General features: G+C 37.6%; 1 protein-coding gene across 1 annotated transcript in view; it reads left to right on the forward strand.

Moving 5' to 3' along the window:
- The first annotated feature begins 268 nt into the window (after positions 1-268).
- The window catches only part of LOC145283864 (uncharacterized), a 101,744-nt gene continuing 88,414 nt past the window's right edge, over positions 269-13,598 (forward strand). The window contains exons 1-2 of the mRNA XM_080132972.1: positions 269-501; positions 5,993-6,100. Coding sequence (XP_079989098.1) covers positions 269-501; positions 5,993-6,100 — 341 coding nt within the window. The remainder of the gene's footprint in view (positions 502-5,992; positions 6,101-13,598) is intronic.

Here is a 13,598-nt window from a genome sequence, read left to right on the forward strand (position 1 = left end):
GGTAAACCAGAGGGCGTGAAGCGGGATGGTGGCGTTAGTTTTACGATCAGATCCACTCTCATGGACAAGATTGAGCATCCAACCGAAATCACTGATCGCCGGCAAAGTTAAGAGTAATTGTTTACTTCTATTTCAGCTTTGTTCAGAATTTGATCTTGTTGTGTCCAATACGTTATTCTGTCAAAAGCGCAAACATCAATTCACATGGACACACCCACGATCAAAGTATGGGCACGTGATCGACTTTATACTTACACGTAAAAGTGACATGAGAGACACGTATAATGTGGGTGTCTTACGTAGTGCTGATTGTGACACTAATCATAATTTCGTACGTGAAAAATTTAAGCTGTGCATTCGGAGGAAAACTCGAATGGTAGGGTTCAGGGTTGCAAGACGTATTGATGTCTCTCAACTAAAAGATCCTGCAATTCGCATGGCTATGAATGAAAAATTAAGCACAATTGAGTTTGATGATACTTGGGAAACTTTAAAGATCAGGTATGTAATTCTGGAGTAGAGATCCTCGGTCTAAAGAAATCTGTACACAAAGTTTGATGATAATGATCAAGAGATAAAGGCTCTTTTGGAGGAGAAAAATGTCCTCCATGAAACACTTTTGAATTAAAATCTCAAAAACAGCAGTCGTTGAAATAATTACAACGAGTACAAGGCGGTTCTAAAGAAAGCGGAGAATGAAGAATGTGTGGTGGACCAATTTATCTGTAGTGGTTCAATCTGCTTACAACCGTGAAGATACTAAAGACCTATTTAGTCTTCATAAGCAGGGTTTTGGCCCAAAACCTGCTATTTTGTATCTTTACTGTCTAATGATAAGACAACTCACATCAAAGATCCAGATAACATTAAAGAGTGATCGAGGGAGCACTTTGCTGATTTGTTTTTCAACCCATCAGTTGTTGATGAAAATGTCAGCAATAGTCTACCTCAGCTTGACACTCTTCATCACATGGATGAGTTACCCTCAGTTGATGAAGTGATCTTAGCTATAAAAAAGATAGGCAAGGCACCAGTCTGTATTCTCATTAAGCTGCTTAAACGCGGAGGTCAGCATGTAACCAATGCATTGCTGATCAAGAAGTCTTGGCTAGGTTCATCAGTACCATAATAAAGGATAAATAGCCTATTCGTTGCTCTCTTCAAAGGTAAAGGAACAAAATCTGATTGTGATCACCACTGTGGGATAACGCTTGTTGAATCGGCAGGGAATGTACTGGTGAGAGTCTTATTAGAAAGGCTTATCATAAACAACTGTCTGTAAATCATTCCTGAGGCGCAATGCGGTTTCACTGAGAGTAGAGCGGATATGATATTTATTGCAGGGCAGTTGCAGGAAAATGTATTGAACAGATGCCACTTGATTAAATATTGAATAGACCTTACAAAGGCGTTTGACACCGTAAAAAGAGAGGACATGTGGGTAATTCTTGGAAAAATTGGATGTCCTCCTACTTTTGTCAAGATGTTTCAAGAACTTCAGAGAAACATGAATGCTTGTGTTGCATTTAACAGGCAATTATCTGAAGAGTTTGCTGTTGATAATGGCGTGAAACCGGGAGATATTTCGGCTTCAACTTTATTTTCCATTTACTTCGCAATGCTTCTTGCATATGCATTTAAAAATTGCAATAAATGTGTCTTTCTCCGCTTTATGGCACTGGCAAAGTATTCAATCTAATAAGATTTAACACCAAGCTACAAACGTTTGAAGGCTTAGTTAGGAAACTATTTTTTCATGCTGATGATGCTGATCACATTCAGAACGAGATATGCAAGATATAATGAATTGATTTCAGCCGCATGTGACGCCATTGGCTTAACTATCAGCACTCAAAAGTGACGTTTACCCTTGCACCTGGTTCTCCATACATTAAGCCAAATATCTATGTTAGGGAAAGAAGGCTAAATGTTATAGACACATTTGTGTACCTAGGCTGTATAGTCTCCATTGACTCCCAAAATGGGGAGTTGTCTTTGCATTCAGAAGGCCAGCACGGCATTTGGAATACTAGAAAAGCGGTTGTGGGGGATTATGGCATTTCTGTCAAAACCAAGATAAATATCTACTCGACCTGTGTTCTTTCGGTTTTACTTAACTCATCAGAGTACTGCACTATACAGCATCGGTACTTAAAGCAACTTGTGAGATTCTATCAGAAATGCCACAGGCGAATTCTAAATGTAAAATGGCAGTCATTGACACCGGACACGGACATTCTCAAGAAAGCTGAGTGTTTGAACGTTGAAGCGATGGTGACGAGGAATCGGTTGCGTTGGCCAGGTTATGTTGTTAAGATGAAGGATACGACGCTGCCTAAGCAGTTGTTTTACGGCGAGCTCAAAACTGGGAACGTCTTCAGTATGATCCAAAGAGGCGTTTCAAAGATTGCATAAAAGGTGATCGTAAAGCCTTCAAGATTCCTATTCAGAACGGGAAAATTCTAGCGAAATGTGGGCCCGAATAGAGAAACCTAGTTAGAATTAGTTAGAGGTGGATCTAAAGTTTTTGAATGGGAACGAATCGATAATGCCGATTAATAAATTACCAACATAGATAAGTTGATCTTTGGATTTTTTATGATCTATTCTATTGCATCACACACACACACACACACACACACACACACACACACACACACACACACACACACACACACACACACACACACGCGCGCGCGCGCATATATATATATATATATATATATATATATATATATATATATATACATACATTAGAACCCCGGGATACGTTTTTTAGGGTTACGATGTGGAATACGATGTTTTTCCAGCCTCTGGTTACGGTATTTGGCCTGCCTTACGGTGTTATTTATAATGTTATTTGATTATATACATGTGTAATTTGTTACTAATTTTTTATGCCGTATCTCGGAGTTCTACTGTATAAGTTATAAAAATATTTATTTAAGCTAGTCGAAGTCAACAGCAACGGATTACTAAACTACAAACGATGAAACAACGAACACGAACAGAATAAAAGGAAAATTACTCGAAGTTAATAGCAACGAATCACTACCCCCCCCCCCAAGTGCTGAAGTCAGCAACAACGTAACACAAATTTTTAAAGTCGAAAATAACGAAAGAATAATTATTTCAGAAGATGGCAATCTCTATGCCAACAATAGAACCCCTAGACCTGGGACACTCCAACCAGGTGCAAACATAGAGAGAATCGAGTGAACACATCGAAGACGCATTTACAGCGTTCGAAACAACAGACAATAAACGACAAATATCACTCTTTCAATTTCATGGGGGAAAGAAACTAAAAGACATCATCCAAACCTTATCACCGGAGATACCACTAGGCCAAGTAGAGCCTACACACAAAACAACAAAGATAGCTGTGGACGAATATTTTATACAAAAAACAAATAAGGTCTTTGAGCATTATAAATTCCGGATGCTTAGCCAAGAAAATGGAGATTCAACACAACAAGGCTATAGTGGACCATTTAATAGAAAAATGAACCTTATTAAGAGAAGAATGAACTTTATAACAGTGTACTTATTTTTCATAAACAATATTTATATATATATATTTTTGCTTACAAACCCTCCCTTGTTTTGAGGGGGTTCCAAATATGCTTAAAATAATCATCTGAAACTGAACAAAACATATTATGTTGTTGTAAGGGACGGGATTATAGATTAAAAAAAAAAACTTGTTTGCATACCTTATTTTGATGTCTGAATATCAGAACTTCGATTGTGTTTAATTATCCCGCTTTTGAGTTTTGAAGTGTGAAATTCGGTGAATATGTTAAGTAAAATAATTAATTTAAGTTAAGCAAAACAAAAAAAAATTGTTTAATATTTATACGAAAAAAGACATTTTAAAATCTTTGATAAATCATTTAACAATTTTTTTAGCGAGCCGAATAATGCATGGCCATTATTAAACAGGGCATGCTTTGAAGAATCGATACAAAAAAATCGATAAATATTGTGCCATTTGTGTTAAAAATATCATTATTTTTTCGATCAAGTTTGGAAACGTTTGCCGCCTTTCGACTACGGTGGACCAAACGCGCTGAAATAATTTTTTTTATTCTGCTTTAAATTGCCCCCCTCCCCATTTTGGAGAGCCTGGCCCCCGCACACATACACATTAAAAAACAAACTCATACAAATGGTCACCCATCTGGTACTGGCCAGTCTCAGCGTTAATAATACATTGAAATTTTCGTCATTGAAAAATAAGTTTTTTGGGGCTTTTTGGTCTTCCGTAGTTTGCTTTTTATCAGGTACACATGTAAACAGTAATCAAATCGACTCGAAGTAACTGGTTGCCTATATGAATAAGTGGAATTATTTGAAATCCAGGTACTTATATTATAATATTTTTGCATATTCTCATAGAAAATCATCCTATATCTTAGTTACACAAGAAATAAACAAATTAATTCTTTCAAAAACCTTTTTTTTTTAACTATTTATATACGTTTTTTTGTGCAAAACAAAAAACGCCAATTGTTAACTTTTGGGGAAAATTTTACATTTAAAATTTAATTAAAAATAGTATAAAAAGTTTTACATTATTCTGTTTTCTATATGATAAAATTCAGGGTTTTATCTTTCAGGAAAAAAAAGCTTACTCAGAAATAATGGATTTTAATAAATGTAATATCGTTTTAAAAAACAACAACTTGACTTTTCGGCCATTTTTGGCGGTGCCTAATTTTTTGGTTATAAACGCACAAACGAAAAAAAAAAATAATAAATAAAGAATAACAAAGAAACTAACTTTTTCTTGCAGGCTGGCCGACTTTCGCTTGCGAAAATATCTTAATTTTTCCCCTTTACAAGAAGCCATTTTCATTTTTTAGTACATATTTGAAAAAGAGAATTACTGTGACCTAAACATTTTCATGATTTTCATTTTCTCGGTAAAACAACGAGAAAAGAAAAAAAATGTATATCAACTATACGAAGGATCGAAACCGCATTCAATTTATTACGAGAATTCAGGACAACAACGTGAATACTCGACTGAATTTTTGCTAAAGAAAGGGATTTCAATTCGTTTCATTATTCTAAATTCTTTTCGACTCAAAATGCTTCGTGTCTTTGGAGAATTGAAATACATTCTCGATTGTCTTTTGTTCTCTGCGGAAAATTGAATATGTTTTCTGTTAAAACCACATGTCCGTGAATTTTTTTTCTTCCTAAATATTAATTTGGCATATCTTCGCCGTAAAGTTGCGGGTTTTCTATTTCTTAGACCCAGATCTGGTTTGTGAGTCTATTTATTTTTCAAAATGGAAGAGCTTTCAAAGCAACTAGTTGAAATGATATGTTCACAACATACTCAGACTTTGGAATTACAGAAACAAAGTGAGAAAGAGAAAGAAACGAAGAATAAAAAGAAAGAAAAGAAGCAAGAAGAGAAAGAGAAGCGGAAAGAAGAGAAAGAAGAGGAAAGAAAGTAATTCAGCGAAAAAAAATACTGGAAATGCAGACACAGGCAAAGAAAAAAAGATTGGAATTCTAACTAAAGTATTAGCGAAGAAAGATAGTGACGAATCAGATCAGAATTTTTTTTTCATAAACTGCGATTTGGTCAGCATTAGAAACATTTCACTATCGGCCTGAAAAGGAGTGGACTTTTGAAGTCCATTTTTGCAGATTTGGTGACGCATTCAGGATTGATTCTAAGTAAGGGAGTGAGAAGATGAAGGTTCCTCTTTTATTACAAAAATTTGGAGCTGCGGAACATGGACTACATTATCCCTAAACATACGAGCGAATTGTCCTTCGCCGAGACAGTGAAATCTTTGATGGAATTATACTGTCTAAAAATCAGCTTTTTCCACAAAAGATGGAGATGCATAAACTTGACCCCAAGACCAAGATTACATCACATTTGCTTTAGTCGTAAATATCCACTGTGACGTCTTCGGACTATCCTCATTGACGACCGACAGCTTTAAGGTCCTAATTTTCATTCAAGGCTTAGTGACGCTGAACTCAAAGGTCGGGAACTAAACAGATTGGAAAAGGAACCAAATATAATTTTTCAACAACTGGCTGAGGAATGCCAAAGAATCATCTCTGAGAAGTAAGACTACAAAAATATAGAAGAGGCAGGTGTAGCACACATTAGAAAGGTATGAAGTAATAAAAAATCTTACTCTCAAAACATTCAAGTGAAAGCCAAACATAACCCCCCGCAAAATTCCCAAAGAAACCTGAGTTACCCAGTTACCCATGTCAAGGATGTGGAGAACTCCATTAGCAAAAGGATTGTCAATACCGGTCCCGGAAATGTGATCGGTGCAAACGGAACGGACACAAAGCCTCATATTGCAGAGCAAAAGGACCCCGCAGTGCGACCATATGATCGTCCAAGTCACTTTGTCGACAGCGATTAAATGTAACTTCTTTGTGTGGCAGAAGTCCGTTGATTGATTTGGTCTTCAATTCACGGCCGGGTGTCCGTCGGTGATTCTCGGGCAAGGGGTTATGTGACGTCGCCTTGCCGGTCTGTCGTATGTTAGAAGAAAAGCAATTCCATGCACAAAAAAGAAAACAACTCAGTTCTTCTAGTCTAGTGATTAAAATCCAGAAAAAAATGATATACAAATATATAATGATATACAATTGTTTTACAGAACAATGTTCAATGATGTCCGAGTCCACTGAGTCTATAAGTAGATTTCATTCTCTCTTCGATATAGCGGTGAGGTCGGCGCGGGCAGAGAGGGTGTGGCGATTCTCTACAAGTTGTTCGGTTTCAAACTTTTAAGCTCAACGCTGAACTGGCCTTTGTCTTACTGTTTTTCGACTGTACGCCCCGTTAATATATTCAGGAAAGGGATGAGCCGGGGTTGTTCCCTGGACAAATCATACCCAATAACGTCACCACAGGGGAAGTCCCCTCCCCCACGAGTGCACTTGTGGATCTGCGAACGTTCTCATGCCCCCATGGGGTCACTCGCGTGATCCCTGGGTCGATGCAGTGCACTTGAATTTTAAAAATCATCTCTCCAAAACCCTGAGTCATTACCTGTTTTGGAGTACAAATTTCAAAAATGACATTGTTTTGGCGATTTTCATAAAAAAATAAAAATCACAATTCTAATCTTTTCACTCAGCAGGGTTTTTCGCTGTCACCCGGGCACACTGATAATAATTAAAGAATAAAAGAATCATATCTACCCGACTTTCTCCAGTACTTCGGGAGTCTCAGCCCCCTACCCCCCAGTGAAGAGCCTAACCGCTCCCTGAGACGGTCACGTCATAGCAGGAGCTACGTAAAAACAACGAGAACTTAAGCAGAAATGCACGGAAGTACATGACGGTAAAAATTGGGAACAAGAATGGTAGACTTCGACTTGAAAGTGGTTTTGATTTGTCCATCATAAACCACTATACTTGGTGCAAAATTGGAAAACCGAAGATAATGAAAACCAAGGAAATTGCTCGGTCAATAACTGGAGAAAGAATAAGATTTTAAGGTGAGGTTTCCACTAACGTAACGTTGAAGTGAAAAACGCTTAATTTCAAGATGTTTGTATTAAAAACACTAAAAACCTTTTGGGGACAGACTGGATTTTAAAATTTGAACTCTGGGACTCGCTCTTGAGCGATTTTTGTTAAAATGTGGACAACCTTACTGCCGAATCTGAAAAACTAAAAGAGACCTGAATGAATTCAGACAAACAAGGCCGCTGTACAAAAATGGAGGCGAATTTCAAGTTACAAGATAATGCAATCCCAGACTTAAAAAAAAGACGCAGCGCACCGCTTGCTTCTATAGAAAAGATTGACGTAAAACTGGACAGATTCATCAAAGCAGGAATTTTGATCCCAGTCGACTACAGCGAGTGGGTTGCTCCCACCGTGCATGTAAAAAAAATCGAAGGATATCAGAGTCTGCGCAGACTTGTCAACCGGATTGAATGCAGCACTTAAGGCTCATCATTGGCCGCTATCCAGCCTCGAGGAAGTTTTTTACGAAACTAAATGGAGGGCAAATATTCTCAAAATAGATCTGAGCGAAGCGTACCTAAAGATTCCCGTTGAGGAAGAAAGCTCCAAGCTTACCACTTACAAGGCATGTAAGTTCAATAGGTTAGCTTTCAAGATCAAAATCGCACCAGCTATCTTTTAACAGATAATCGACACGACGTTGGGCAACCTCGATTTTTCCATCAGATACCTGGACGATATTCTAATGAAGGGTGAATCCATAGAGCAAGACAGAAAACACATTTTTCAGGTATTCAAAAAGATAAATGTGTACAGCTTCACACTTAAAGACACCAAAGCAATAAAAAATATGAAACGTCCATAGCAATAAAAAATATGAAACGTCCATAGCAATAAAAAATATGAAACGTCCATAGCAATAAAAATATTAAACGTTCATAGCAATAAAAAATATGAAACGTCCATAGCAATAAAAATATGCCTGAGCAACATGACATAACAACACTGCAAAGTTTTTTAGGCTTAGCTAATTACTATCAAGCCTTCATTACTAATATGCACACATTGTGCGCATCTTTAAATGAACTACTTAGGAAGGACAAGGTTTGAAACTAGACCAAGGAATGCAAGATGGCGTTCGAAAAGCTAAAAGAGCTGCTCACATCAGAGCTATTCCTGCCCCACTGCAACCCAGATTTAGACATTATCGTTGCAAGGTACGCAAGCGCATATAGAATCGGCGCGTGTATCGTTCATAAAATACCCGATAGTTTTACGAAACCGAGAACCCTACTACCAGCGCAAAGAATCATTCATAGATAAAAAAAAAATCCTTAATTATCATTTCTCGGTAACAAGATTTTACAGATTTCTCCATGGACGACATTCAAACTTCAAACAGACTACAAGCTGCTGATCTCTGTCTTTGGCTCGAAGAAACGGTTGCCTACTCATATGGCAAACATGCTCACAATTAAGAACAATCCTACTAAATTACGACTTTTATATGGAGTTCCTTCCGTCAAATAAATTAGGACACGCAGATAGGCTATCCCGATTAATACTAAGGAATGATGAATCACTTGAAGACTCGGTGATCGCATCTCTAGGATTAAAGAGAGATTATAGTTCGATCTTATGCAACATTCTGAAAGAACTTCCCGTTACTCTGGGTGATATAAGGAAAGAAGCTGAAAGCGATGATTTTATAAAAGAAACCAAGCGAAAACTGCAGACCGATGAACAAGTAGCAGATGTTTTCTTAACATGCGACCAAGTATTATTATATAGGGAGAGAGCAGTTGTTCCAGTGATCCTCCAATAGAAAATTTTAACGGATTTTCACACAGGACATCTTGGCGTTACCAGAATGAAAAGTTTAAAGCGTTCATACGTGTACTGGAAAAACATGAATATTGAAGAAAAGGTGAAAGCATGCAGAGGATGTGCACTAGCTGATAAAGCTCCACCAATTCAATTTAGCCCATGGTCCATACTTGATGGACAGTACTACCTCATAGTAGTGGACAGCTTCTCTAAGTAGCCTGAAGTTCTTAGGTACATAAGCCCAACTACGAACCACTATAAAAACTCTTCATGAGTTATTTGCACGGTTCGGCGTGGTCGACTGTTTAATGTCAAATAACGACACATATCCGGGGGCTTTAAAGAGTTCATGGACAACTTCCAAGTAGACCACATAAAAATTCCGACTTACCACCCTAGGTCAAACGGATAGGCCGAAAGATTTGTGAACACCTTGAAGAGGGCTTTGAAGAAGGCAAAGGACACCCCATCCGAAAAAGCGTTGCAACATTTTCTTCAGGTGTACCGTTTAACACTAACGAGATGTCCATAACGGAAATAATGTTCGCAAGAAAAATACGACCAGTCTTTGACGAACTATTGCCAAAACAGGTAAAACCCGCAAAGATGACTGTTCCCAAGAAGAATTACGTGCCGGATCTCCGTGAGTTCTATTTATACTCTTGCAAGTGACGTCATATCTGACGTCACATCTGCCCCATACTTTGTATTCAAATTACTTTTCCTATGAACTCCTTGCATATCCTCTGGGTTTTCTTATATAGCGTTTTGCTCGTCTGATGGCGATCAGGAGGCCCGATTCTTCCATTTCTTCTTCATCGCTTTTTCGCTCATGTTCCTTCTACTCCTGACTTTCTAAATCGTCGCTGAAAGGGAAATCGAGACTCTTTAGCAAACAGCAAAACACACACACACACACACACACACACACACACACACACACACACACACACACACACATGTAACACCAAAGAGGGGCCACATCAGATCAGTAGGGTCGATGTGACGTTTTTTGTGTTAAATGTAATATTCAATCCCGGGCGAACGCCGGTTACAGAAAAAAAAATTTTTTTTTAGTTAATATTTTTATGTGTCAAAATCTTGTTGTTGAAATACCATACGGTCGGGGGATAAAAATAGACATCGCATGCTAAACTTCAAAGCGAAAGATTACTTAAAACATTTTATAACCAAAATACGCTCGCGTTTGAACTAAACGAGCCAACACAAAATATTCCGAAACAGAGATTTGAAATGTCGGTCGGCTTGAAATGTGGTGTTTGACAGGTGAAATGTCGGATCGTTTTTGATCTGAGAAACACACACACACACACACACACACGAAACAGATCGGGCCTGATAAAAGAATTAATGACGTCAGCCCAAGGTTCGACATGAATTGTTTTTCAATATGTATTATCTGAGAAACTTCAGAATGATAATATGTTTTGGGCGTAAATAGAATATTTTGAGGAAATACTCAATCTGCTGATGAACAAAGGGCTTCAAAAGCAAGCCAGTGTTTATTTCCAATTATGACTTATCTAAAAATGTCTTTTGGCAAATTGTTTTGGGCGCTAAGGGGAATTCTGACATGTAAAGAATATTTTTTTTTAAATCACACGGATGTTTTTACAAAACAAATAATTCAAAGAGGAAAGAAGATCAAACGGATATTTTTAAATGGATGAAATCTGGTGATCTATTACAAGCTAAAAATTATATTTCCTCTGATTATCAGTTGATAATATGAAAAAAAACCATTATCGAGAAGGCGGGGTCAGGCAAGTTGTGGAGGAGTAAATTTGATTTTGGAAATTGGGGGCGGAAAAATAATACCTGCCACAGGCCAAATTGACCAATGAGAAGGAATCAGGTGGATTGTTATCAATCAATTTGATTGGTCGAAGACGAACGTAGGCGTCGTCATTATTCAAGGGTTTTACTATATAAGATCTGTAAAACTCGATTAATCAGATAAAAGGAGATAGAAGAAGAGAGAAGACAGAGAGAGATCTTTGGAGAGACAGAGACAAAGGTCTCGGCAGAGGAACCCAGCCACCCAACTTCTCTCTCCCCCTCGCTGGTTGCCAGAGAGCTCAATTTGCAACTTAATAGAATTCAGAGGACCTAGGAAGAGACCAGTCAGAACACCTTAACGATAATTACAACGGTCCGCGACTCCGACCGAGTATTTCAACAACAAGAAGCTCATTCACAAATCTAATTGCTTGCTTCCATTTAATCTTAAATTGTACATACGTCTGTAGATAATCATTTATGAATTTCCTAAATACATTATATATCAACCAACCTCCGGGGTTTGTTTGCTGATGTGCTGTTGTTCCATGTAACTTTATTTCTTTTACTTGCCACTTGTGACCCCGTTCCCGTCAACGAACACCCAGTCAACAGGACGACCAACTAGACGATCAAGAAGAACAGGCCTTGAGGACCGTGCAACCGAAAAGAGTCCTCCAACGCCTTGATGAGAACTCACTGGGTGACACGACGTACCAACGGTTGGCAGACCTGGTTGCCCAGTCGACATAATTAATTGCCCGGTGACTAGGATAGTCATAATTGGGCATCGACCAAGGTTAAGATCATAACTGTACCGACCAGGTTGCAGATCATAACTGGGCCGCGATCAGAGGTTTAAGGTCGTGTAAAGTCACGTGTAAGGTCACACACACACACACACACACACACACACACACACACACACACACACACACACACACACACACACACACACAAACACACACACACACAAATATATGTTCTAAAATATGTATTTAAGCTATACAGTTTTTCGCGTTTCATCCTCACGAAGATTCGTTGGGCTGATTTCTCATGAGGATGAAATGCGGAAAACTGTATGTAACTTAAATGCCAGACATATTTTCATAACTTACTATCTACCTAGCTACTACCTCTACTCATGCATTGTGCATTGTTGACGTAAATACTGAAAATCGATACATAAAATATTATAATCTTATAAAAATTTCATGTGGACACATAAAATAATAATTATATATATATATACATATATATGTATGTGTGTGCGTGTATGTGTGTGTGTGAATAGAACACACACACACACACACACACACACACACACATACATATATATATATATATATATATATATATGATGCACGAGAGGGGTAACGAATAGCAAACAAAATTATGCAAATGGTGTTTGTTTCACTAATCTATGCGATATACGTCTATTTATTTAGAACATCACCCACGCTTGTGTTGTCGCTGCGCAGGTTTTTTTGTTTTTTTTATTATGGCTGCATTGCAGACGAAGCATAATTTTGGAGCGCCATATTTCCCCAATGACTGATGTCATCTTAAAAGTAGCCGAGCCTTTGAAGATGTAAAAAAAACAACAAAAAAAAAACAACAAAAAAAAAACACATCTCAACTTGCTTAGCCTGAAGATGTTTCATATCAAACGTAAATAACGCAAAACGTTTATTATGCGAAATTAATGATTTCCATTAATTTCGTCCCTCCCTCTCCTCTAATTTCCTTTATTCTCGTTATTATAATTATTCTTAGATTCGTTTCAGCTGATGCACGGCCGAACAGACAGACAAAACTTGTATTATTTAGATTCATCGGACTACTGTTCTCATTTTGAGTGTGAGTTTTACAATGTTACGTTCGATATAAACTCTGACCTTCTTCAGGTATATTTTGTCGAACTCGGGAATGTTTCTGTCGAACTTGGAAATTTGGACGGAATTTCGAGCGGTAATTCACTTCACAGTGGTTAAGCTCTTGTTCTTGTTCCATCAACCCTGACTGGATAGAAGCCTCAAGTAGTTCGCAATTGTATTTTTCGGTCACTCAGACTGGAAATTGAACCTGCAACCTTCAGGAGAATACAACTTTTACAATTGATTTTTCCAATGTTGATAGCTCAAGCGATAGGGAACGTGGCTGGAGCGCAAAATGTTTTGGCTTCGATTCTAGCTGATGGCACCCAAGTCATATTTATTAAACTTTTGAAATCATTACTATATAGGAGGTATAATATAATATTCAATAGAAAATTGGCTCTGTCATAATAAATACGAAATCTGTATGAAGTAACATATATTTAAGCGTATTTTACTATTGGCCAAGGCCGGGCGTCTCTTAGTTATAACTCAAGTTATTTAATAAAAATCATTGCAGAATATATTTTTGAATTTAGAGGAATTCAATAGTTTGAGACTGGTCAGTACAAAATTTTTCACTCATTTTAGAAACTAATATCTAGGCATTGAACTTATGAA

The sequence above is a fragment of the Euprymna scolopes genome, chromosome 8 (assembly GCF_053919585.1).
Source record: "Euprymna scolopes isolate OS-2025 chromosome 8, ASM5391958v1, whole genome shotgun sequence".
NCBI lineage: Eukaryota > Metazoa > Mollusca > Cephalopoda > Sepiida > Sepiolidae > Euprymna > Euprymna scolopes.